Source organism: Alternaria conjuncta, assembly GCF_024043145.1.
Source record: "Alternaria conjuncta strain BMP 0040 chromosome Unknown scaffold_10, whole genome shotgun sequence".
In the NCBI taxonomy this organism is placed as follows: Eukaryota; Fungi; Ascomycota; class Dothideomycetes; order Pleosporales; family Pleosporaceae; genus Alternaria; species Alternaria conjuncta.
Window position 1 is genome coordinate 288,272 of NW_026250099.1, and position 20,287 is coordinate 308,558.

The window sequence follows — 20,287 nt, forward strand, 5'->3', positions numbered from 1 at the left end:
TCGCCCGATGAGCCGAGGTAGGCAGGGTGTTGTCGGAAAGCGCGAGCCGATGCCAGCCTACAACACCAAGACCTTTCTCACGAGATTCAGGAGCGCATGGAAGAAGCCACCGACAACTTCATTCTTCAATTCTTGCACATCGCGCACGGGGCTGTCTGCTAGGGTGAAACCTGGATCTTGCCAGATGATGCAGCATCCCTGATGACGCGCTACGATCGATCGACCCCGGAAAGCGGGAAGTCTCAGGGGTACCGTCTGGAACAAGGCCATGACGATGCTGGTGACCACTAGATCGGACAATAACATGCGATCGGGGAAAATGACATGCGATCGTTCCGGAACGTCTTATTTTATTATTGTATTGAAACTGCGCACGGCTCGTGGGGTTCAGGTACGATATTGGAGCTGCCACGCGACTTAGCGCGTGTGGGATGGGAAGAGAGCATGACGACATGCGATACTGTGATATAAACGCGACGCGACCCTCTGGAAAGTAGGCCAGCATCTCATCCACAGCAGCACATCGCATCAACATCCTCAAGATCTCCAACATCTTCACCCCTTCAACAACATGAGGCCCCAGCTATACTACTCTGCGAGCCAGGAGGCCGTCCCTCCACCACTCAACAACTTCTTGAGCCCCGAGTTTGCGCCAGCCCTCACTGTGATGGAGCAGTTCGAAGCGGACCTTTTGCGCATGGACGAAGAGCACCTCCAGCATCGCGAGCGAGCTGTACCCGAAGTCCCCTCACCATCCCCATTCCCTGACGATGGACTCTCAAGCGACTCCACTCTATTCGGCAGAGTGAGGACATTGTACCGACGATTCTCAAGTTTCTCTCAACGCAGCGGCAGCCGTGCGAGCGACGCCAGTCTCTGAAAACAAAACATGATATCGTCATGCAGGTACAAGCGTTCGCATAGTCGCACGCACTAGTCGCTGTCCTGTCCCCATCGACCCGGGCCGCCCTTCAAAGCCATGCGCTATGGCCACCACAATCTCATTCCCGGATCGAACAAGTATCGACAGGCAGCATCAACTATACGAAATCGCATCATGAATGCGCTCAGCCCGGCAAGCCTCAACTCAAAGGCAGATGCATAGATTGCACACCGAGCTACCGCCAGCCCGCGACCCGTGTCATGACATGGACCATTGATCCCGCCAGCCGCCGCCGCTAGTCGGCTGTCCCGCGGTGTCGATATCGATCGCGGCTCGGGAACCCGAGGCCCGGGTGGAAGAGCGGTTGGTTGAGAGGAAGGTCAATGACGTTGACACAGTCGATCTGTCTCGTCACGATTAACACACGTGCTTCAGTGCAGGCAATCTCCTTATTGGCTATCAAGGAGTTATAGTCGAGCGTCGGGCTGGTCCTGATACCTCCCGCTCTGCTCTTGCGCCCAGCATGGGCCTGGCTAACCGCCACGCCATTCGGAGAGCTCAACATGGCCTGAAGTAGAGTTTGAGAATTTTGACTTGGGATGTTGGTTTCTAATAGTGTACGCACCGTTTAAGATGCATGAACGTTGGCTGGATGTGTTCAGTGTTATAATGTCTAATTACCATTCCAATTTCAACCTAGGCGGCATCTTCTGATACCTCTTGGAACGCCGTCGCAATCACTTTACTGTTCACTATGAATCGCGCGACGCGAGATAGATTACCGTTCTGGTTCAATGTTGTAATCCGCTGCTCGAGCGAGCGTATTGCGCTTTCCGGCCCATGAAGACGTGATGACCGCGACGTGCTATGTGAGCGCATCGGCATCAGGTAACTCCGCCGATCGCCGTGAGCGTCCAGTGATAGTCAGGTTCGGTGGGATAGTGGTGAACGCAATGTACGCAAAGCCCGCAAAATACTCAATCAATGTGAAGGCTTTTCATACACCTCAACATCAATGATTGAACTAGCTGAGGCTCGCAGCAGTCGTGATCGCGAGTTAGCTGTCATTACGTATGCCAAGGCGCTAGGGCTATCTTATCGATTGGCAAACCTCCCGACGTCCCGTCCCCTTTCCTGTCCACAGCTGTCTCTGTCGTCACATTTGCCGACTACAGCTTTCTCATTTAGACCAAGCCGTTCAATTGCGTGCGCTGCTACAAAACAAACGATCAAAAATCTGTGGTTATGCAAAGTTCCTCCATTTTCACACTCTCACCTTTTTCCAAGCTTATGTCCTGCACGGCAGCAGCATATACACTTCCGTTATCGTACGGCCATTTGCGTGCCTTACCAACTCTTCATTCATAAGTCAGTCCCGAGCCAAAGAAATGGTGCCGCGCTTCAATACTTTGCTGCGAGACGTAGGTAAAGTTCGAGGATGGTCGCTTGCGCGAGGAAGCAGAAAGCGCGATTATGAAATTCACCAGCCAAGCTTTTGCGATATATTTCATTGATCCACACAATGACTCTGGTACCTGGCTTCCATACTCTTAACGAGAAACCGAACCGACTGCTTGTGGTATATCGGAAGCCCCAGGTTGCAGGAGAGGTACGCAGCATTCACCTCGTGCAGCAGCGGAGCGCGGTCATTCCCTCGCGTTGCCCTAGCAATGCGGTATCGCAGGCACCGCCAAGCGATGAGCTTTCACATGGTCACGTCGCTATGTGGCATTGTGCGTCAGGCACTCTCAGGTCAGTCACATGTACTTGGCTGAGAAGGTTTCTTGCGCGCAAATTACGTGGACACTATCCGCATAGTGAAGAGAAGCGACCGAGATGACCACATCATTCGAAAGACGTCGATAGAAGGACCTAGTTGAGCGCACGCGAGGAGAAATTGTCGTACCCTTTTACCTTTGTCCGCCTGGGACATTGTCGGGTGGGCTTGCTTACACTGTTGCTGGCTTTGTTGATCCGCGCACAACTTTGGTTCACTTTCAAAGGACACCAAACGCGCAAGATGTATTTCTACACTGTGCGATCTAGATGTCAAAGCGCCCTCCTCACGCCCCAGAACGACCTTTCACGCGTAGCCTTACAATGGCCGCGCCCCGTCCTCCTACTTATTGCGCCCCGTCTCCCACTGCAATTATGTCTTCCCAATCCAGACGCGCGTCAACTCTCTACCAGTGCGCCACTCCCACCCCGCAAAGCAAGGTTTTCGCTCCCTCCTCTGCCACCCGACTCAACAACTCTACACGCGACCCCATCCAATTGCTCTTGAAACCTGTCTGTGCTTTCGATACAACTACTCCACCACCTGGCTCGATCCAATACACCAATACGCAACTGACTCATCCCGACATGTCAAAGCAGCCCGCCGATTCGAAGCTCGGGCAGAGTGTGACTCCCAAAACGCCGAGGAAAGTGAAGAAGGCTGTTAGTTTTGAAGCGGCGTCTGCGAGTGCGAAAGACGAATCCAGTGCCTCTGATGCTGCCGCGCCCGTCGAAGAGCAGGAAGGAGGACCCACAGATGAGGACGAGTCAGAATCAGAAGAAGCCGCTCCTACCCCGAAACCCAGGAAGGGCGCAAAAGCCGCTGCCCCCAAGAAGTCCAGGAAGACCGCAGCACCTAAGGAACCCGCCGCCACGGAGCCAAAGGCCAAGCCAAAAAAGCCGCCCGTCGGAGAAGGCTTCGATTCCTACACCCATAGTATTGTCATTCCTCCGACGGACCAATGGAGCAAGTTCTGGGGTGTAAAGCCTGTGTCAGGTGATCCTCGGCCCAGCCCTAAACAGCCTTCCGCCCGTGAGAGCATGGGTCAGACTGAGCCTCCCATGTGGGAGAATCGTGGCTTCCGGTACAAGCGCGGTTCGCGCGACACAAAGCACAATTTCCAGGTTGAGCCGGACAACATTGATCAGCTCCCTCAGGATAAGAACCAAGAAGACCTACTTGCCATCCCACTCATGGACATGCGGTTGAAGGATAAGAACGAACCTACATCCCACAAGAGAGAGCCGGTCATCTACTGCTATAACAAGGTACCAAAAGACTGGAATGACAAGCAAACAGTCAAGGCTCTTAACGACCGCCGTTACCAGGGTATTGATCGCGTGACCATTGATCCACCGTGGTCGGAAATCGAGCGAGAATATCTGGCTTCCCTCATGCGGGACAATCCCGACGCATCCATTTGGGAGTTGACTGAGCTTCACAACGATCGCTTCAAGGGCAAGGACTTCAGGGAAGCCACTCCTTTCGGGAAACTCTCTGATGGTCGGACAGTAGAGAGCACTCGCTACCAGTACACATCGTACAAACCATGCTACGATCGTGGCGAAGACCCACCGAATGTAAGATGGCGCGGCGACCCTTCGCCTGAAGCCAAGGCACTCGAAGCGTCGGGGCGCTTGGTGGCCGCCTTTGGGAAGCCGGACAAGGCTCTACTAAAGGAGTACGACGACACCCACGACGGCAACGATGGCGACGACGAGGGTGGTAAGCCTAAGAAGCCAGCCAAGAAGAAGCCGTTGAACAAGAAGAAGTCACAGGCTGCCGTGGAGGAATCGGAAAGTGAAGATGGGTTCGGTAGCCCTCTGGTACGGAAGCGCCGTGGTTCGGAAGACTCTCAAGACCAAGAGCGGTCTGCTAAGAAGTCGAAGACCAAGGTGTTTCCTCCATATGCTGAGCAGCCCGCGCTTGACGAGGACGAAGAAGATCTCCTAGTCCTGGCCGGCGCCTACGAGGATGAAGATGGTGATGATTCTTCATCAGTGATGTTTGAAGGCGACGATGCTGAGCAAGACGAAGAGATGGGGGAGGAAGACTATGACGACGCCGAACAGCAGATGGTCTCAGCCGCGCTCGAAGACTCCGCAGCTGAGGCTGCTCAAGGTCGTCTAATCGAACAGACTGCGATCGAACAGACTACGATCGTTGAAGAAACTCATGCTACTCGTCAGATTGTGGTTGACGAGAACTATAGCGACGAGGAAGAGGCAGAGTAGGTGGAAGGTTCCATGGAGACATCAAGTCGTTCAGCGCAGCAGCCGCTTTCCACGTGCATGGACAAACGGTGGCCTATGGGTACTGAGCTGGTCTTTGTATTTTTGTAATGTTATATAAGTGCGCATCAGATGGCGCAGTGTTATTGGGGGGTTGGACGTTATGTGTGGTCGTTGATCTCTTCATGGAGTAGTACGAATGCGATTTTGGTTCCTGCTTGTTCCAACATTTGATAACTAACAAACCCGCAATTCCTGCTGTTCTGCTTGTTCCGCTTCCGCGTTTTCTTTTTTCAGTGTTGGATGGTCGTCGCGCGAGGTACCCATCTTCTTCTAGCGCCCGCCACATCTTGCTAACGGCTCCCACTCCGCGCTTAGCTGATTGGTCAGACTTCGGACAAAATCCGGGTGCGTGATGTAACGCGCAGCGCTCAACAGCTGGTTGCACTCCGCAGCTAGTGACACTCCGGAGTCGTCCACACTCCGCAACTTTGTACAAAAGGAAGATACCTCGATCGATTAACATGCATCATCAGCCTGCACTGAAACAACGCCCTCCAACTCAATCATCTTTATTTTCACCTTCCTGATCATGGCTTCTTCATTCCTAGTCGTCGGCGCCACAGGCAACACTGGCCGCAGTGTTGTTGAGACCCTCTCGAACCTCATCAAATCTAGCAAGACGTTCTCCGATTATCGCATCCTCGCCATCACACGATCTGCAAACAGCTCTTCAGCAAAAGCTCTCGCCAAATTCCCCCATGTCGAAATTATCGAATACACCTGGGTCGAGATCACCGCGGAGTGGCTACGCGAACACAATGTTGCCCGCGCATTCATAGCTTCACACAACGAGCCCAACCAATTCGCCGAAGAATCGACATTCCACCTTGCAGCCCGTGACGCTGGCGTCAAGTACGTTGTGCGCATATCCACAACAGCCGCGAATGTGAAGCCAGACTGCCCTGCCTACTACCCACGTACGCACTGGGCCATTGAAGCCATGCTGGACTCACCCGCCTATGAAAGTATGCACTGGACATCACTGCAGCCAAATGTGTTCACGACTTTCTGGCTTATGCCCGCTGCTGAGCTGATCAAGGCCGTTCGCAACGGCGGAAAACAACACACATTGCGCACGATGGCGAGCGCTGATGGGCCAGTCGGCGTTATTGATCCCCATGACGTTGGTGTATTTGCTGCGCATCTCCTACTCCAGGAAGACACTTCTGCGCATAACAAGCGCAGGTATGTCCTCAATGGCCCGGAGGATATCACGGGTGATGAAGTTGTAGCGATGGTCGAGAAGCACATCGGCGCCAAGGTTGAGGACGTCAAGTTCAAGGATCTGTCTTTCGTAGACGACATGGTCGCTGCGTCGAACCAGGCAAAGAACGTGATAGGTTCTATCAAGCGTGCTCCGCAATCGGCGTGGAATGGCGAGGCGAAGGCGGAAACGACAAGCAAGGAGGTTCTGGAGATCGCAGCGCCGAAGAGAACGCCTGCTGATGTTATGGCGATGCTGTTGCAGTAAAAGATGTGGCAATTAGACTCCAATGAATTAGCATTACTATTACACTAGTCCAAAATGCTCTCCGCATATTGATCATAGTTGTTGATCACCCTGCAACTTCTCGTAATGCTCGTGACACCCAGTTCCTCGCTTGCTTTTCCACCAGCCAAGAGCACCAGATGACATTCGGAAGATGCCCCAAACAGTGATGAAGTTGGCTTGTCGTACGACCCTGGACAGTACCCAGAGGTTCAAGTAGACGCCCCATATAGTCTTTGTGTTGAAGAAAACATTGAAGTTTCCGATCATTTGCATGGCCAGGCGACCATTCGCAGGGGTCGGATTCACCGTGCTGTTGATGGCGTTATTAAAGCATCCGCCGACTAAGTGAAAGGGTAGGCTGTCGAGGAGGAGCACACGTAGGATGTAGTACACCGTTGATGCGAAGGATTCCTTCAATTCCTGATTGTTTCTTTCATCGACAGATCCCAGATGCCAATATACACTCTGATGTCTCGAGACATTAAACGTACGATCGGAGTCAGCGATCCAAGAACGCCACGAGGATTTGTCCGATTTCTTGAAGCTTTTGGTAGCGTAGTATTGTCGGTGGTATTCCAGCTCCGAAAGGACAAAGAAGGCAAGCGCAAAGTGTACAGCGCGGTGCTGAAGTCCAGTCTCTTCGAAGTTTGGTTCGGCAGTCTTGCCAATAGCCGTCGCAGCTTTGTCGAGGTACAAGAGTATGACTGTAGTGATTACGCAGTATGTCTGGGACGCAGTCATACCGGGTGGGCCGAATCGTGTTCCGAAAGCGACAACAAGGCCGATGTATGGCGCGCTACCCCATATCATGACTGTGGGAGTAGACGTCTGCGTGATGAGGCTGGAAAGGTAGACTGCAAACATGCAAAGCGAGACTTGCACGGCGTAGCGACTGGCTGAGACGCACTTCCATCTGCGGTCTGCCATGGCTCTGGTAAGTGAAGGCATGGATAAGAGGTTGTCGTACAACTATGTTGCCCGTAATGAAATTTGCGTTTAAGCGATATATTTTTGGGGGGACGTGGGAGAAAACGTCGGAAAAGATGGAGGCTTAAGAAGAATTTGGCGGTACCATGGTAACTTCGCCCCACAGTGCCACACACTGAAGCAGACCCTTGCGAAAAAAAAAAAGCCCTGGATGTCTCCTTAAGCTCTTCGTATATTGGTTGCGTCTGAAATGCGATGGCTGTGGGTGGCTCGCTAGGGGCTACTACCTACGAGTCATCGTTAGCATTGCAACTCTTGGTACTCCAATGAAGCAGCCTGAATTCCAAAATTCCGCATCTTCGACTCTCTATAAATGTAGTGCTGGCCCCATTTTCGGTCAGACTGTGCAGCCATGGCTTCCTTACTCACCCTGCCCCGAGAGCTTCGCGATGAGATCGTCGATCTCCTGCTACTTACGCACAACCCGCAGCCGGCGGATGTATCCGAATCCGACGTTTACGATATATATCATCGATCTTCGCCCACCGTCTTTCCTCGCCCCGTAAAGCACCACGCTGCTGGCCTCTGTCAGGCCTCACGTCAACTTCGTACCGAGGTGCTTCAGCGCTCATCTTCGCTTCAACTGGGGTTACGATATGCCCTCCGGATAATTATTCATAGACCTGAAACTCGTGAACGTGGTTTATTTCTGGAGCCTCGCCTGCGATGGATTGACACACCCGTTGCCGATGCGAATAACCTCGACAAGTTCGATATCTCATTTGAGTTGAACGACTTGTTGGCCTGGGGATGGGTCCAGACTTCCAGGGAGTTTGGGACAGTTGGTAGACTATTGAATGATGCTCTTTGCGCAGTCATGTACAGGTATGGACGCGCCGGCCGCAATGCAACGATCAACAAAGGCAATATCGAAGTCACCGTTAAAGAAAGCCAAGCCTTTGTGTCCCGTGGTGGAGGTCTCAAAGGCGACAATGCTTTGGAAAAGTTGGAACGGATTCTTTCTGATGGCGGACAACAATTCGCGAACTTCTGCATAGCAATGGCTATCAAGTACAGCTGTCTCGGAGTTATAGATCTGGTGAGGAATACGGATACAGAACCCGTGACGCTTCTTCCAAGTACCAGGAACAAGTTCTGGCAACGAATTGGTAGCATTTCACTGCAAGCTGGCACTACAGTTCGCAGGAAAACCTGGTACATCGACCGTAAACTCATAGATCGCATGGTAGATGTCGAAGACCCCAAGTACCACAAGTTCATTGCAGATATACTGCTGCAGAGAGGTCGTAATGGCCTGGATCAAGATTCGATGCTCGCGAATGATCACTACGAGGATCCTGAAACGGTCGTCCTATCGGGGAGTCGTGATCGGAATAACCATCGACACGCTATTGGTGTTCGCATCCACAAGACTAAGCAAGGCTGGAGCGATGCGAAACCGTTCTCTATCGAGGCTTGGAAAGAAGCGGTGAGAGGAGAATGTTTTCGAGAGGAGTGGAAAGCTTGAAGGGGTATTAAAGATACGATCAAGAAGACAGAGATGGCAAAGAAGAGAAAATGGATAGGTGGCGGGAATGACATCTCGGGGCTGCGCTGGTGCTGTTGGAGGGTGGGGTCGGAGTTGCTGTCGCGTCGCGGACGCGTCGGAAACATTGAATAGTGATGATGTCATAGCGTGCTGCAAACTTGTCCTTATTTCCTCACCAGCCTTCGCCCACGCCCATCACCCGCGCATCTCATCATTCATCGCTCGCCGCCCTAACAAATCGCACATTGGCCCAAACGGCACCTTCAATGACTGACGACATTGCCATGTAGCCACAAATGATCTCACAAGAAGGCTCGATTGCAGACATTTCAATTATTCATTGGATTATTACAGGACTTGCTACTGAAACAGCAAGCCGGTCAACACCACGAAGCCGAAATGCTTCCGCAAAACTCAGATGCACTATGAGCGCCTCGCTTTTATTATCTCCATTGTACCTTACGACAGGCTTCATGCGCCGCCGAAATCATTCCTGCCGGTTATGTCCTCCAGTCATATTCGCCCTCTCCCCAAACTCTTTTATCGATATGTATGAAGCGACTTCGAGGCCTGCCGATATCCGTGGATGTACCATTCTCTATCTGCTGGCGCTTACTTCGAGCGCTTCTTGAATGCCCGACCTTCTCCTTCTCCTGCCACTGCTGCAGCCTTCCGAGCGCGTTTTCCGCCTGCGTTCGCATCTTCTCCCTCTCCTCCCTTATTACCACCCTTCTGCTTCTTGGGCTCTGATGCCGCAGCTGCCTTTTTCGCTGCGTTCCTTGCTGCGCGAGCAGCGGCAGTGATCTTCTTCTTCTCCGGATCATGGAGATGGCATCGCCAACTCGCACGATCCTTCTCTTCAATATCTAGACTTCTTCGCTGACAGGCCGTTCCGTCATTGTTGGTGCCTGTACACCTAGCGCGGAACTGACCCTGCGCGAAGCCTCCAGGCTCTGCTTGTTCTTCCTCATCAGTCGCTCCGGAGTTCATGTCGTCGTCCGCGGCAGATGTGTCGCCCTCGTCCATCAGGTCCTGGTCCGATGTGTTCGCCTGGTCGTTGACAGGTCCGGATTTGGTCACGGAGTGGGCGCTACCATCGTTGTCGACATCTCGTGTGTGCTCGGCCTGAGTGACGTCTCCTTGGTACTCCGGAAACTGGTTCCGAGCAGCGACTTCGAGGAACGACCAAAGCGCGGGGTACAACTTTGGGTTGTATATGTATGTATCGAAGCCAATTCGCTCGCGTATTTTGCGGTACTTCCGAAGCATGGCGGGTGACACTTCGACCTCTTGGAACTTCTTGTCGAAGGTAGCTTTTATCTTCGTCGCTTGAAGAGCCCACATGACCCATCCAGATAGCTCGTCCCGCTTGGCAGTGAAGGTGTTGATGCTTTTTACCACACCGCTGCCTGTCTCTTCTAGAGAGTAACTAGTCGCGGCGTCCGGAAGAGCGAAGTACTGACAGTAGCCAACATACTGAGAAATGTCGTTGATCGAATGAAAGGGTGCGGCAGGTAGGTGCGCGACGGCAAGGAGCAGTTCGCTATGCAACTGGATGTATAGACATTCGTCCCTGCTCCAGTCTCCTAGCGCAATACGCGTGACCATGGATTCATGGGTAGCGTTGCCATTGTCGACCATGGCGTGCGATTTGCGGTGTCTTACTCTGACTTTGGGGATTGAGAACCAGTCGCAGGGTCGGTTTGAGGCCAGATATTGACGAGCAATAGAAGCCGTTTGTATGCGTATCGTCCTTCAAAACAGCGCACCGTCCTGCAATGTAAGGGCGATGTTACGATACTGTCAGACAGACGATAGACTGTATCTTCTATGGGGTCTGCATCGCAGCAATGGGTCTTGTGCGCTAGTCCGATCAAGGTATAGCTACAGGATTTTGACCAAATACAGCCATGATTTTGCGATATTCACTCCGCTAAAAAATTGTCTAGCTGCTACTGATGCTCTTTCATGTCTTCCGACTACTCTCATTTACCCCTCCTCAGCAGCTCCCTCCTGTACACCTCCTGCATCCTCTCCCGCAGCTTCTCCCCGAGCAGTGTCGAATTGCACTGAACAGGCGTCTACAATGGCGAGGTCGTCTGGATTGTCACGACATTTCTCCAGTAAGACAGCATTCGAAATGACCAACTTGTCCGACACCTCGATTTGTAAGCGATACCGCAAGGCCGCCACTCGATTCGCCAACGGAGCCTTGCTCATGTACTCCTGATACTTGACTCTGATTTGATCCTCTTCCAAACCCTCCTTCTTCCATTTACGTACGTGTGTATCGCGGACCAAATGGCAGTCTCCGTAATCCCGCCTCATCTCGCACAGTAGCTTCTTTACGTGACGCTTTTTGAGTTGCGCTTCATCGAACTGTCGCTGATACTCCTTTCTCACTTGAGCATCAGTCCATTTATCCTCGGCGAGCCAGTTTTTGATCATGCCCTCCGTAATGTCGGGATGTTTGCCGATTTGCGTTTTGCACAGTTGATGTACGGTGCGAGCAAGCAGACGAAGTTTGTGGTATTCGTAGGCCGTTTCGTGATACTTTATGGTGATGCTCCACAGTGCGTCGCCGTTGTCGAGACATTCGCGTGTGGTCTCGGTTTTCCACTGTGGTAGGTTGCCGAGGTCCTGCCTTAGTTGGTTTGTTAGCTGCTCAGCTATGTCGCTCATGATTGTCGAATGAAGGGCTTCTGGCGACTTAGACTAACCTACTATACGCCGCTTATAAGCCGGGCCTTGTTTGCTGTTACTGATCATTCGCAGCTTCTCATATTTTCCACGTGAACCTACCCGACTGATCCTGCGACCTGAATGAAGCGATCTCGAAACCTTCAAAACACTTTTCTGGAACACATCTCAGTATATGACAAGAGACGTTGAATAAAGGGGTGGAATTTCGTATCGAACGATCACAAGCTGTACGCCTTCCCATGACCATGTACCAAGTAGCGTGTCTTGCCCAACCCTTCGTCCCAATCCCTACAACGTCAGCTTCTCAACCTGCGCTAACTGGCACAGGCTACAACAAGATACCGAGAGAAAAATGCATCGCCCGACCGTATGTGAGATGGTGCAACGTGAAGATCCACCCATTTCATGTTGTTTTATTCTGGTGCTCCACTACTACAAAAGGCCAGCGACGTACGAGGTCAGTCGTTCCGGGCGTCTTGGTCCCAGGGTGAAGTCTATAGCAATATTAGTAAAACCTGTTCTCACTGAAGTGCTTGTAGACATACTGTGTGGACCTTTGACCAGAGCTGGCCCGGTCGAACGGGCGCACTCTTCTTCGGAGATGGTGGCGGTGTCCGAGGTGGTTGCGGTGGTTGCGGTTTCGATGGTGGAGGCCACGCATATGAGTCGTCATGATCAAAGCTTCTCCGATCAAACGGACGGCGATCTTCAGAGCAAGAAGCGGGGCACAAGCACAAAGGTGGTCTACCACGGTCGGTTAGTGCAACGCGCGCAGGAAATCAGACTGATCCGCACTTACCGATCTACAGGACGCTGTTCTTCCAGCAGATTATAAGCCTCCATAGCAGGATCGTATCCATGGGTCTTGAAGGTTTCTTTCCGCAAGTAGTACTCATTACTCAGAATGTGTTCCCACTTCGTCTTTGTGCAGGTCTTGATACAGCCGGTGAACCGAACGTTCGGGATGTGCTTGAGGTATGGAAATGCGAAGATTAATGCCCATTCGACCATTATCTTATGACAAGGTTGCTGCTTCAAGGTGCGGCGATTTTCGAGGTGCAGCAGGGACCAAGGATTTGCATAGCTGTCGTACGGTGACTTGAAGAGTATTTCGAAACTTTTGAGGGAAGATATACCTTGTAGCAAGCGACCTTTTGATCCTTGAGGCAATAATCGAAGGACAGGGTAAATGCCAATTCCAAAAAACTCGTAGCACTCCTTCGTGTCCATACATAGCTGAACGTGCGTAAGCCAGTGATAGCCAGATGGGCTATTCGGGGCCTGCACGACGGTCTCTAGAAATATCCAATGTGAGAAGTGTTTGGTTGTACCTTCCCATGCCGCTTGAAGGGCCTCCTCTTGTATTTGCTTGTTGGCTCGAAGAATGGCGTAGTTGGGTGGATCTGGCCGAGACGGCATTCGGTCCTCCATAGGACCATTGTGAGCCCTGGAACCCAGAGTGACTACCGGACCTTGTACGTCCACATGCGTTCTGGCGTTGGGGTAAATGTTGCCACCCAAGATCTGTCGAAGAATCTCGCAGCGTATCTCGGCGGGCAGGGTCATGATGGGGAAGTTTTGACCGTTCGAAGCCCACCATCCCCGCTGAAGCTGCCACCCAGCTTCACCCAGATGATTTTTACTATTGACCAGCGAGAGAAGCCACGTCTTTAGCAGGATGCCGCGTTTAGGTCCGTTCATGTCGTCTTTCTCGCGTAACAAAATGCTATCCTCGGTCAAACGGCGACAGCCTCTAGATAGTGTTGTCTCAACTGCCATGGGAAACTCTTGATTCTTTTCCTTAAAAGCGTACAGTTTCGTCGAGTACTCCTCCAAATGGCGGGGCCACAGGGGAGGACTCATAGTCAAGTGTGACACTTCCAGGCCAATACGCCAAAAGAACATGGATTCCTTGTTCAGCTCGATGATGGTGTTTTTGATGACTTGCAGCATTTGATCGTTTTTCTGTGGTGGCAGTACCCTCATTTTCCACTTGTATTGATCCGAGGTGAGGTAAAGCTTTGATGACGGAGGGGGCGATAGGCAGACTGAGAACATGCGACTCGGGTCATGGCGGAGTCGGTAGATGCGACCGATCAGTTTGTCGTCCACGTAATCATCGGAGCGGTACATCTGGTCGAGGAAGCAAATCGCGACGTACTAGGAATTGTGGTGTGCGGCGGGCTGCTGGACTTGAACAGAGCGTAGGCGGATTAGTCGTCTGTCATACAAGCGGTTGCGCGTTAAGAATGGGCCTCTCAAGTACTCGTATACCAGAAGAGGGGGGGACAAGAAAATACGATCGAGGAGTTGACTATTTGACAAGGGCAATATAAGCGCCAGGCATTAAATACGAGACGGCGTATATACGAAAGACCGCACTGACCTCCGTGGTCACAATGAAGGTAACGAGCGGCCTAAAGGTACTCCAGGTACGGACAAGCACTACACTACATTAGTGGTCTAGCCAATAAGATAGCGTTCTTCGGGGCAGCATATCGCAGCATGTGATGGTCGACACAATGAAAGCAGGCTGCGTTGGAAGTTCCGAGTCTTTGTGATGGTCGAATATAAGGTGTTTAGGAAATACACCTACATTAAGATCACTATATGAAGTTACTTGAACGCGTTTTGTTGCCCTGCTCTGCATCAACATTCCACCGTAATACTACGGGACGTTAGCCCCGCTGGTACTGGAATGAAAGACTTCAAAGCAATGCAGTATGGAGTCACTAGTATTGCCGAACTTGATGATGTAGCACATGCTCGCAATACCCAGCCAATCGAATGCGATTCTAGCGTGTCCCCAGAAGAAGAACACTGACGTGCTTAAAGCCACCTCCTGAACCACCGGTCGTCGCGTGAACCAGGTTGAGGCGCATATACGACGCAGGGCGTCTATCGCAGCAGAATCGTTAACGGGTGGATATTCCCTGCTGACGCTGGTCACCTCGGCACCACACCACTGATACAGCACATGATGTTGTATAACAGGATATCCGAATCGGGTAAAGCCATTTTCCTCGCATACGAATTGGCATATGGCATCAAGTGAATCTTGAACTATTGGATCGTCTTCATGTTGCAGCCACACGAGCACGCGAACGGCACTTGCGTAGATGAAGACCGTACGCTGCACCTGCACGGTCGTCTCCTCGTTATCGGCCTGATTGATGCAGAGCTCGTCAGCCCAAAGCGTCCTCGTAGTATCGGCGCATCGGAAGCGCTGCAAAGCCTCGAACAGACTGCGGGTGGTGCTAACGACATGTCCGTTGCAAACGACAGTTTTGCGATCGTTGAGGTCACCCCAAGCATAGGAGATGGCTTCGTAGCGAGTGTCGTCGTCGTCTACGTGGACGGTCCTCAAAGACCAAGTCACAGGCTCGTCCCAGGTGCCGGGAGCCAAGTCGATGACTCGAATGGTTCGATCTCGAGATAATGGGTCGTATTGAAGAGCTTCGTGTATTGTGTGAGGGTTCGAATGCGTCGTCTCAGCCTGGCCGGTATGTTCAGAAAGAATAGAATGCGCCTTTGACTCCGACTGCGGTCTGGTTCTAGGTTGGGCTTGGCCAGTATGTTCGTGTCTCCTAAATCTTGACAGGCGTAGTTTTGTGCCGAGGTCGTAACTCTGCGCGCGCATGCGGTCGAGTAAGCGCTCCATGATAAAGGATCTCGGGGTTTGAAAACCTTGATGCTGCACGTAACAGGTTGGAGACAGCCTATGTGGTACCGTAAGGTCAAGCTGATCGATCAGGCGTGCTGCGCCACCAAAGCCCCGCACTCATCCAGCTTCATTGGCTCGCTGACAGACCCTCATATGGGAAGGAACCCCGAACTCATATCAAGGCACCGCTATTCAGCATGACCTCCTCCTTCCTCCGTCGCGCCTCAAGCTTCTTTTCCCTCTGCGCAAGATATGCCTCCTTCGCCAGCCTTCGCTCCTCCTTCTTGACTTTATATTCCGCCTGCAGTCGCTCATTATCCTGTTCTTTTTTCTTCTCCGCCTTGATAGCATGTTTGATCTTCTTGTGTTCGGCTGATGTGATACGCCATGGTCGCGACAAGACTGCCTGCTTGAAGGCAGCAGTCTCGGCCCAAGCTTGTGCTTCTTCGTTGGTCGTTTTGACAATCGAAATGCGCTGCAGGTCCAGTTGCTTTACGCCCCTGAACTCGGATATGAGGCATTTGGCCTTGACGACTGTGCCGATGTCTAGGGCTTCGCCGTCCACGACGACGTCGAAGATGCCGAATCGACTGATAATGTTCAGGTTCTTGATCTTCGTGTCGGAGGACGTATCGACCGGGTTCTGCTCGGCAGGAGGTAATCGTACGATCTTTAGCTCGATGGTCGCGCCGCTACCGTCGTCGATGGTGAGGGCCGTGTATTTGAGATTGATATCGTCGATGGCTACGACGACGCCGACGATGCGTACATAGCGGATAGGGTGATTAAGATGGAAGTAGATGCGCTGGGCTGTTCATGTGTCAGCAACAATCGTAGCGCTCGTCGAAGGCTGCTACCTTGGAAGTCCTTCTCAGACCGAAGAGCTTGCACATCCGCCGCAGTGAGCTTCACCCATATATTGTATGTAGGTGATGCTCTGAAACAATAGGCGGGGTATAGCCGATAAGGACGCGGTGGCGGATCCGTTGACATGTCATATTGTGTTGCTGGTGCACAAGGTGGGATGAGAACAAAGGAACGCGACGCGTCTCATCGCCGCCGCTCTACGCTGTCACGTGGCCGTGAATGCCAAGCCAGCTAACCCAATTCGACTGCATCGGAAGATCGGCGCTTTGCGTTCACTATCTGCATGCACCTCACCACGCGATGCCATCCGATGCAGCCGCTCCCAAGAACTGTGGCTTGGTCGCATTGCAGGGAACAATCAAGGCCTTCACTCTAGCAAACTGTATCTCTAACCCTCCGCCCCGCTGCCAGCAAATGCATCGTATACAGGATGGGCAGCAAGCATCCTACCAGGTCCACCCGGCCACCTGTAGCCCCATCACACCTCAACACCGCCGTTTTGCCATCATGCCCGACAATGGTCTATCGCAAAAAGCAGCCAAGTGGGACCACTCTACCGCGGACTAGACCTCGGTGCCGTCGAGGCTACCAATAGTGCGACTCCCCGCTAAGCCGGCATGAAGCTGTCCATGACGAGCTAGCCCAACCTGCAGCAAGCTTGGAGCTATTCCCAGCTCTCGATTGAGAGCTTCCAAGGTATTCCGGTCAGACTTAAGGGCAGGGTAGCAGCCCGGTATGCGCCCGACGACTGCTGATTTTGATCTCTCATCTTTTCGAGGCTGTGCCTTTTCGTCGCATACTAACCCCGCAGCATTTTCTTCGGTTTCTAGACGTTCGTTGCCGCAGACTTTCGTTCTACTACCCGGCTTCTTCTTCTGACAGCCTCGGCGACTTTCAACGCGATGAGATCATTTGCGCCTTGGAGCCTCGTCGCTGCGACATTGACATTATGTGTCGCGGAACCGATCGCAAAGCCTGAGGCTATACCGCAGCAGATTTCAAACAACGCGCCGTTCTCTGGCGCTGTGTACATTGTAAACCCAGACGGACAGCAAGTCGTAGCGCAAGACGCAAATTGGTGTCCTTCGTCAGCTTCAGTAAGCTGCAGCAATGTCAACCAACCAAGTTGGTGAGTAGGACTTTTGAGAGATGGCATGGCTGTTGCTAATCAAACCCAGGTGCTGTCCATCAGGCTACACATGCGCCGTTCCTGGCAACTCGAACGGACTGATCGGCTGCTGCCCAAGCGGAAACCAATGCGGAGGCGCAGTAAACGTCGCACAAGTCACGACCGTGACCGTATACCCCCAGCAGCAAACAGCTGTCGTGTACGCTCAACCACCTCCTCAAACGACCGTATACCACAACCCGGACCAGGTACAAGGCGGCTTCTGCGCTACAATCACAATGGATGGGCCCGATCTACCGAGAGCGGAACAAGGAGGATGCGGCACGATATTGATCGTTGCGGGGTCACCGAGTCTGAAAGTGCTAGGTGTAGGCGCTGGCGCAGTTGCGCTGTTCCTGCATCTAGCGTTTGGCAGAATGTTCAACGGCGCGTAATGAGAGACGACAGATGTTGTAATGAATTCATGAATTACGAGTTTACGCAGTACGATATTGTACGCGGCGCTAGATTGTTCGATACATAACGATAAAACTACTGGTTTCCCCTCTTCGCATCCTCTTCGTCGTTCTTTGGTACACCGACGAACTTGGGTACGGTGACAGCGTTCAAGTGTCGGAAAGCCTGTACAAATCGTTAGCATGCTACTAAGATTGAGCAAGACATGTGTGTAACTTACGTTCGCAATACTGCTATCCGGCAACTTGCCATCCCACTTATCCTCGACCTTCTTAATCTTGCCCTGCTCATCCAAATGAATAGCAACAACACTCTGAATCAATTGCTCCTTGTTCAACCCCTTGATAACATATCTCGTCCTCAGATCCATCAAGATCGGGTTCCCCGCATCCTTGACCTGGTGGTTGAGCCTCTCAATCTCGCTAAACGCACTCTGCAGTCCGTACCATTGCGCGGAGTACTTCTCGCGGCCCTCGGCGATGGTGATGGGGTCCGTGAAGGTGGCGTCGTCGCGCCAGAGTTGGAGCTTGGGGAGCGAAGGGCGGCCCGCGAAGAGGTCGAGGACGGAGCCTACGATGGTGTTTTGTTGCTCTGAGAGAGTGACGCCGGGGGCTGTTTGGACGTTTTTGGTCTCGATGTTGAGGTTCGAGGGGTTTGTTGACATTTTGGCGGTTGTGATTCTGGATACCTGGGATGAGAAGGCTGGTTTGGTGAAGAGACGCAGTGTTTGGTTGTAAGTTTGTGTTGCGAATGGGCGGAGGTAAGATGTCATTGTAAGAAAGGTCTTGAGAGAGGGTATTGGATGGACGGGTTATTATAGGTAATGTATTCGGTGGCTATGTACTTGCCCACGAGGCGTTTTGTTCTTCTAGGCTTTATCCAATTGCATGATTTTGGCACGCGTCATCATGAGAAAGGTGGTACAAAACGGTCAGGGTTACGCAATTCGCGTGGTGATCGATGGAGGGGATGGCATTTTGGTCGATGCGAATAAGTCATGACGCAATGGTGGTCCTAGGTGAGATTCGCGGGCGATCCCTTCGCGCGTCGGGGGTCGAGGTACGCGAGCCCTTACCTAGGTAGCGGGGTAGGGGCTAGGTTATCCCGAGAGCCGGTTGTGAACGTGAACGTAGATGTTGAACTAGATTTATATTCTGCTTGATAGTCAAGAACCATTTCAGCAGAGGAGATGGTTGATGTTGCGGGCTGCTTGGCACAATCCGAATCGGGTAATTTGTCGAAAACCGTCGATTGCCGGTGCCTGGACTATTACCACGAGCCGTCTGAACTTCCTACCAACCTCGAAATCGTCTATGCCCCCTCTAAGTGCGCCATCAGTAAGGCCAACATGCGTACATATCAGGTACTAGAGGGTACAACTCAGCAGAAGCTCTTGGGGTTGGATTTACTCTCTATCCCGAACCGAGTTTGGGGTCTTCAAGGCGTCAAGAACAGCCAACGTCGCCTAGCCCATCACATCAAAGGTTTCTCATAGATGAGAACCTCACGCGATATCTAGATAGGCCTCAACTTCGCCCGTCTGCATAGTAGAGCTGCTCTGTGCTTGCCACCGGGACAAACACTTCGGGTCATTGTTGGCAGGGATCTTCAGCCGCACCTTCCAAGAGATGGCAGCCTTTCGTTCCAATAACATTTGGCCCGACAGCTGGTGGAACACTTCGCGAAAGGCAGTCTCCTTCTAGAAAGACTTATGAGATGGGCGACTGGCCAGGTGCGCAAAGTTGGTGAGATTTGCATAGGTTGGTGAGGCACGAAATCTGTCCGCCAGTATGCACTTTCATCTTCGTTTATCTTGAGTTGCTGTCTTTTACACGTCTTGTTACCACAGCTATTCGTTCAACATCCCTCACTCAGTTGCCTCTCTTGGTCAGGAATTCTACTCCTATGCGGCAAAGCGAGATATGATGGTACTCCTCAGACGAACGCCTGACATCGCTGGCAGCTCTCCACCAACGGCAGCTCTCGCGAATCGACACATCTCGCAACAAACAGGGCAGAAAAATGGCAGGACTAGCGCACTGGTAGCACCCATTACCCTGAGGTCGCAAACTTGGAGCGATGAGGCGTCGGGGCAGAGCACCACGTTCGACGACGTGCCAATGACCTCAAACAACGAAATCACTGCGAACATTCCGAGCCCAGATCCGGTCACAAAACGAGAAAGCAGATTCGCGTCTCTGTTCATCGCACTACTGGCTGTCAGTCCTATGGCTATCGAGTACGACGCGGCGGACCAGCAGACTATGGAGGCAGCACAGGAGGCATCTGGAAGCGCGCCGCAACCAGAAGCTTTCAAGAAGACAGAAGCCCAGCCAGGAAGTGGGGTCAGATCATCGGAGATTCGCAAGACCAGATGGAAGCGATTCAAGTACGAACTGGGGCTGAAGATGAGGATTACCGGCAGACGGAAGGCAAAGGATCGGTGGAAGTGGACGCAGGCGGATGATGTAGGGCTGGAGGTTTTGAGGCAAGAAGAGCGATACATCTATACGGATATGGAGAGGCAGAATAGCAGTTGAAACGAA

General features: G+C 52.3%; 11 protein-coding genes across 11 annotated transcripts; 5 read left to right on the top strand and 6 right to left on the bottom strand.

Annotated features, from left to right (window-relative positions):
* Positions 1 to 571: 571 nt before the first annotated feature.
* Positions 572 to 880, top strand: J4E85_007165 (uncharacterized protein; the record flags this gene model as incomplete). The annotated part of the gene is made up of 1 exon (XM_051471398.1): positions 572 to 880. The coding sequence occupies one exon, from the start codon at positions 572 to 574 to the stop codon at positions 878 to 880; it is 309 nt and encodes a 102-aa protein (XP_051324472.1).
* A 2,154-nt stretch (positions 881 to 3,034) lies between these two features.
* J4E85_007166 (uncharacterized protein) lies at positions 3,035 to 4,894 on the top strand (the record flags this gene model as incomplete). The annotated part of the gene is made up of 1 exon (XM_051471399.1): positions 3,035 to 4,894. The coding sequence occupies one exon, from the start codon at positions 3,035 to 3,037 to the stop codon at positions 4,892 to 4,894; it is 1,860 nt and encodes a 619-aa protein (XP_051324473.1).
* A 589-nt stretch (positions 4,895 to 5,483) lies between these two features.
* Positions 5,484 to 6,425, top strand: J4E85_007167 (uncharacterized protein; the record flags this gene model as incomplete). The annotated part of the gene is made up of 1 exon (XM_051471400.1): positions 5,484 to 6,425. One exon carries the CDS (start codon positions 5,484 to 5,486, stop codon positions 6,423 to 6,425), a length of 942 nt encoding a protein of 313 aa, XP_051324474.1.
* Positions 6,426 to 6,497: 72 nt separating this feature from the next.
* Positions 6,498 to 7,373, bottom strand: J4E85_007168 (uncharacterized protein; the record flags this gene model as incomplete). The annotated part of the gene is made up of 1 exon (XM_051471401.1): positions 6,498 to 7,373. The coding sequence occupies one exon, from the start codon at positions 7,371 to 7,373 to the stop codon at positions 6,498 to 6,500; it is 876 nt and encodes a 291-aa protein (XP_051324475.1).
* A 412-nt stretch (positions 7,374 to 7,785) lies between these two features.
* Positions 7,786 to 8,901, top strand: J4E85_007169 (uncharacterized protein; the record flags this gene model as incomplete). The annotated part of the gene is made up of 2 exons (XM_051471402.1): positions 7,786 to 8,171; positions 8,259 to 8,901. 2 exons carry the CDS (start codon positions 7,786 to 7,788, stop codon positions 8,899 to 8,901), a joined length of 1,029 nt encoding a protein of 342 aa, XP_051324476.1.
* A 633-nt stretch (positions 8,902 to 9,534) lies between these two features.
* On the bottom strand, positions 9,535 to 10,563 carry J4E85_007170 (uncharacterized protein; the record flags this gene model as incomplete). The annotated part of the gene is made up of 1 exon (XM_051471403.1): positions 9,535 to 10,563. One exon carries the CDS (start codon positions 10,561 to 10,563, stop codon positions 9,535 to 9,537), a length of 1,029 nt encoding a protein of 342 aa, XP_051324477.1.
* Positions 10,564 to 10,911: 348 nt separating this feature from the next.
* Positions 10,912 to 11,604, bottom strand: J4E85_007171 (uncharacterized protein; the record flags this gene model as incomplete). Its single annotated transcript, XM_051471404.1, has 1 exon — positions 10,912 to 11,604. The coding sequence occupies one exon, from the start codon at positions 11,602 to 11,604 to the stop codon at positions 10,912 to 10,914; it is 693 nt and encodes a 230-aa protein (XP_051324478.1).
* A 479-nt stretch (positions 11,605 to 12,083) lies between these two features.
* Positions 12,084 to 13,758, bottom strand: J4E85_007172 (uncharacterized protein; the record flags this gene model as incomplete). Its single annotated transcript, XM_051471405.1, has 3 exons — positions 12,084 to 12,119; positions 12,171 to 12,306; positions 12,425 to 13,758. 3 exons carry the CDS (start codon positions 13,756 to 13,758, stop codon positions 12,084 to 12,086), a joined length of 1,506 nt encoding a protein of 501 aa, XP_051324479.1.
* A 1,703-nt stretch (positions 13,759 to 15,461) lies between these two features.
* On the bottom strand, positions 15,462 to 16,282 carry J4E85_007173 (uncharacterized protein; the record flags this gene model as incomplete). Its single annotated transcript, XM_051471406.1, has 2 exons — positions 15,462 to 16,099; positions 16,147 to 16,282. 2 exons carry the CDS (start codon positions 16,280 to 16,282, stop codon positions 15,462 to 15,464), a joined length of 774 nt encoding a protein of 257 aa, XP_051324480.1.
* Positions 16,283 to 17,816: 1,534 nt separating this feature from the next.
* On the bottom strand, positions 17,817 to 18,405 carry J4E85_007174 (uncharacterized protein; the record flags this gene model as incomplete). The annotated part of the gene is made up of 2 exons (XM_051471407.1): positions 17,817 to 17,906; positions 17,962 to 18,405. The coding sequence occupies 2 exons, from the start codon at positions 18,403 to 18,405 to the stop codon at positions 17,817 to 17,819; spliced, it is 534 nt and encodes a 177-aa protein (XP_051324481.1).
* A 1,456-nt stretch (positions 18,406 to 19,861) lies between these two features.
* J4E85_007175 (uncharacterized protein) lies at positions 19,862 to 20,281 on the top strand (the record flags this gene model as incomplete). The annotated part of the gene is made up of 1 exon (XM_051471408.1): positions 19,862 to 20,281. The coding sequence occupies one exon, from the start codon at positions 19,862 to 19,864 to the stop codon at positions 20,279 to 20,281; it is 420 nt and encodes a 139-aa protein (XP_051324482.1).
* Positions 20,282 to 20,287: the final 6 nt, after the last annotated feature.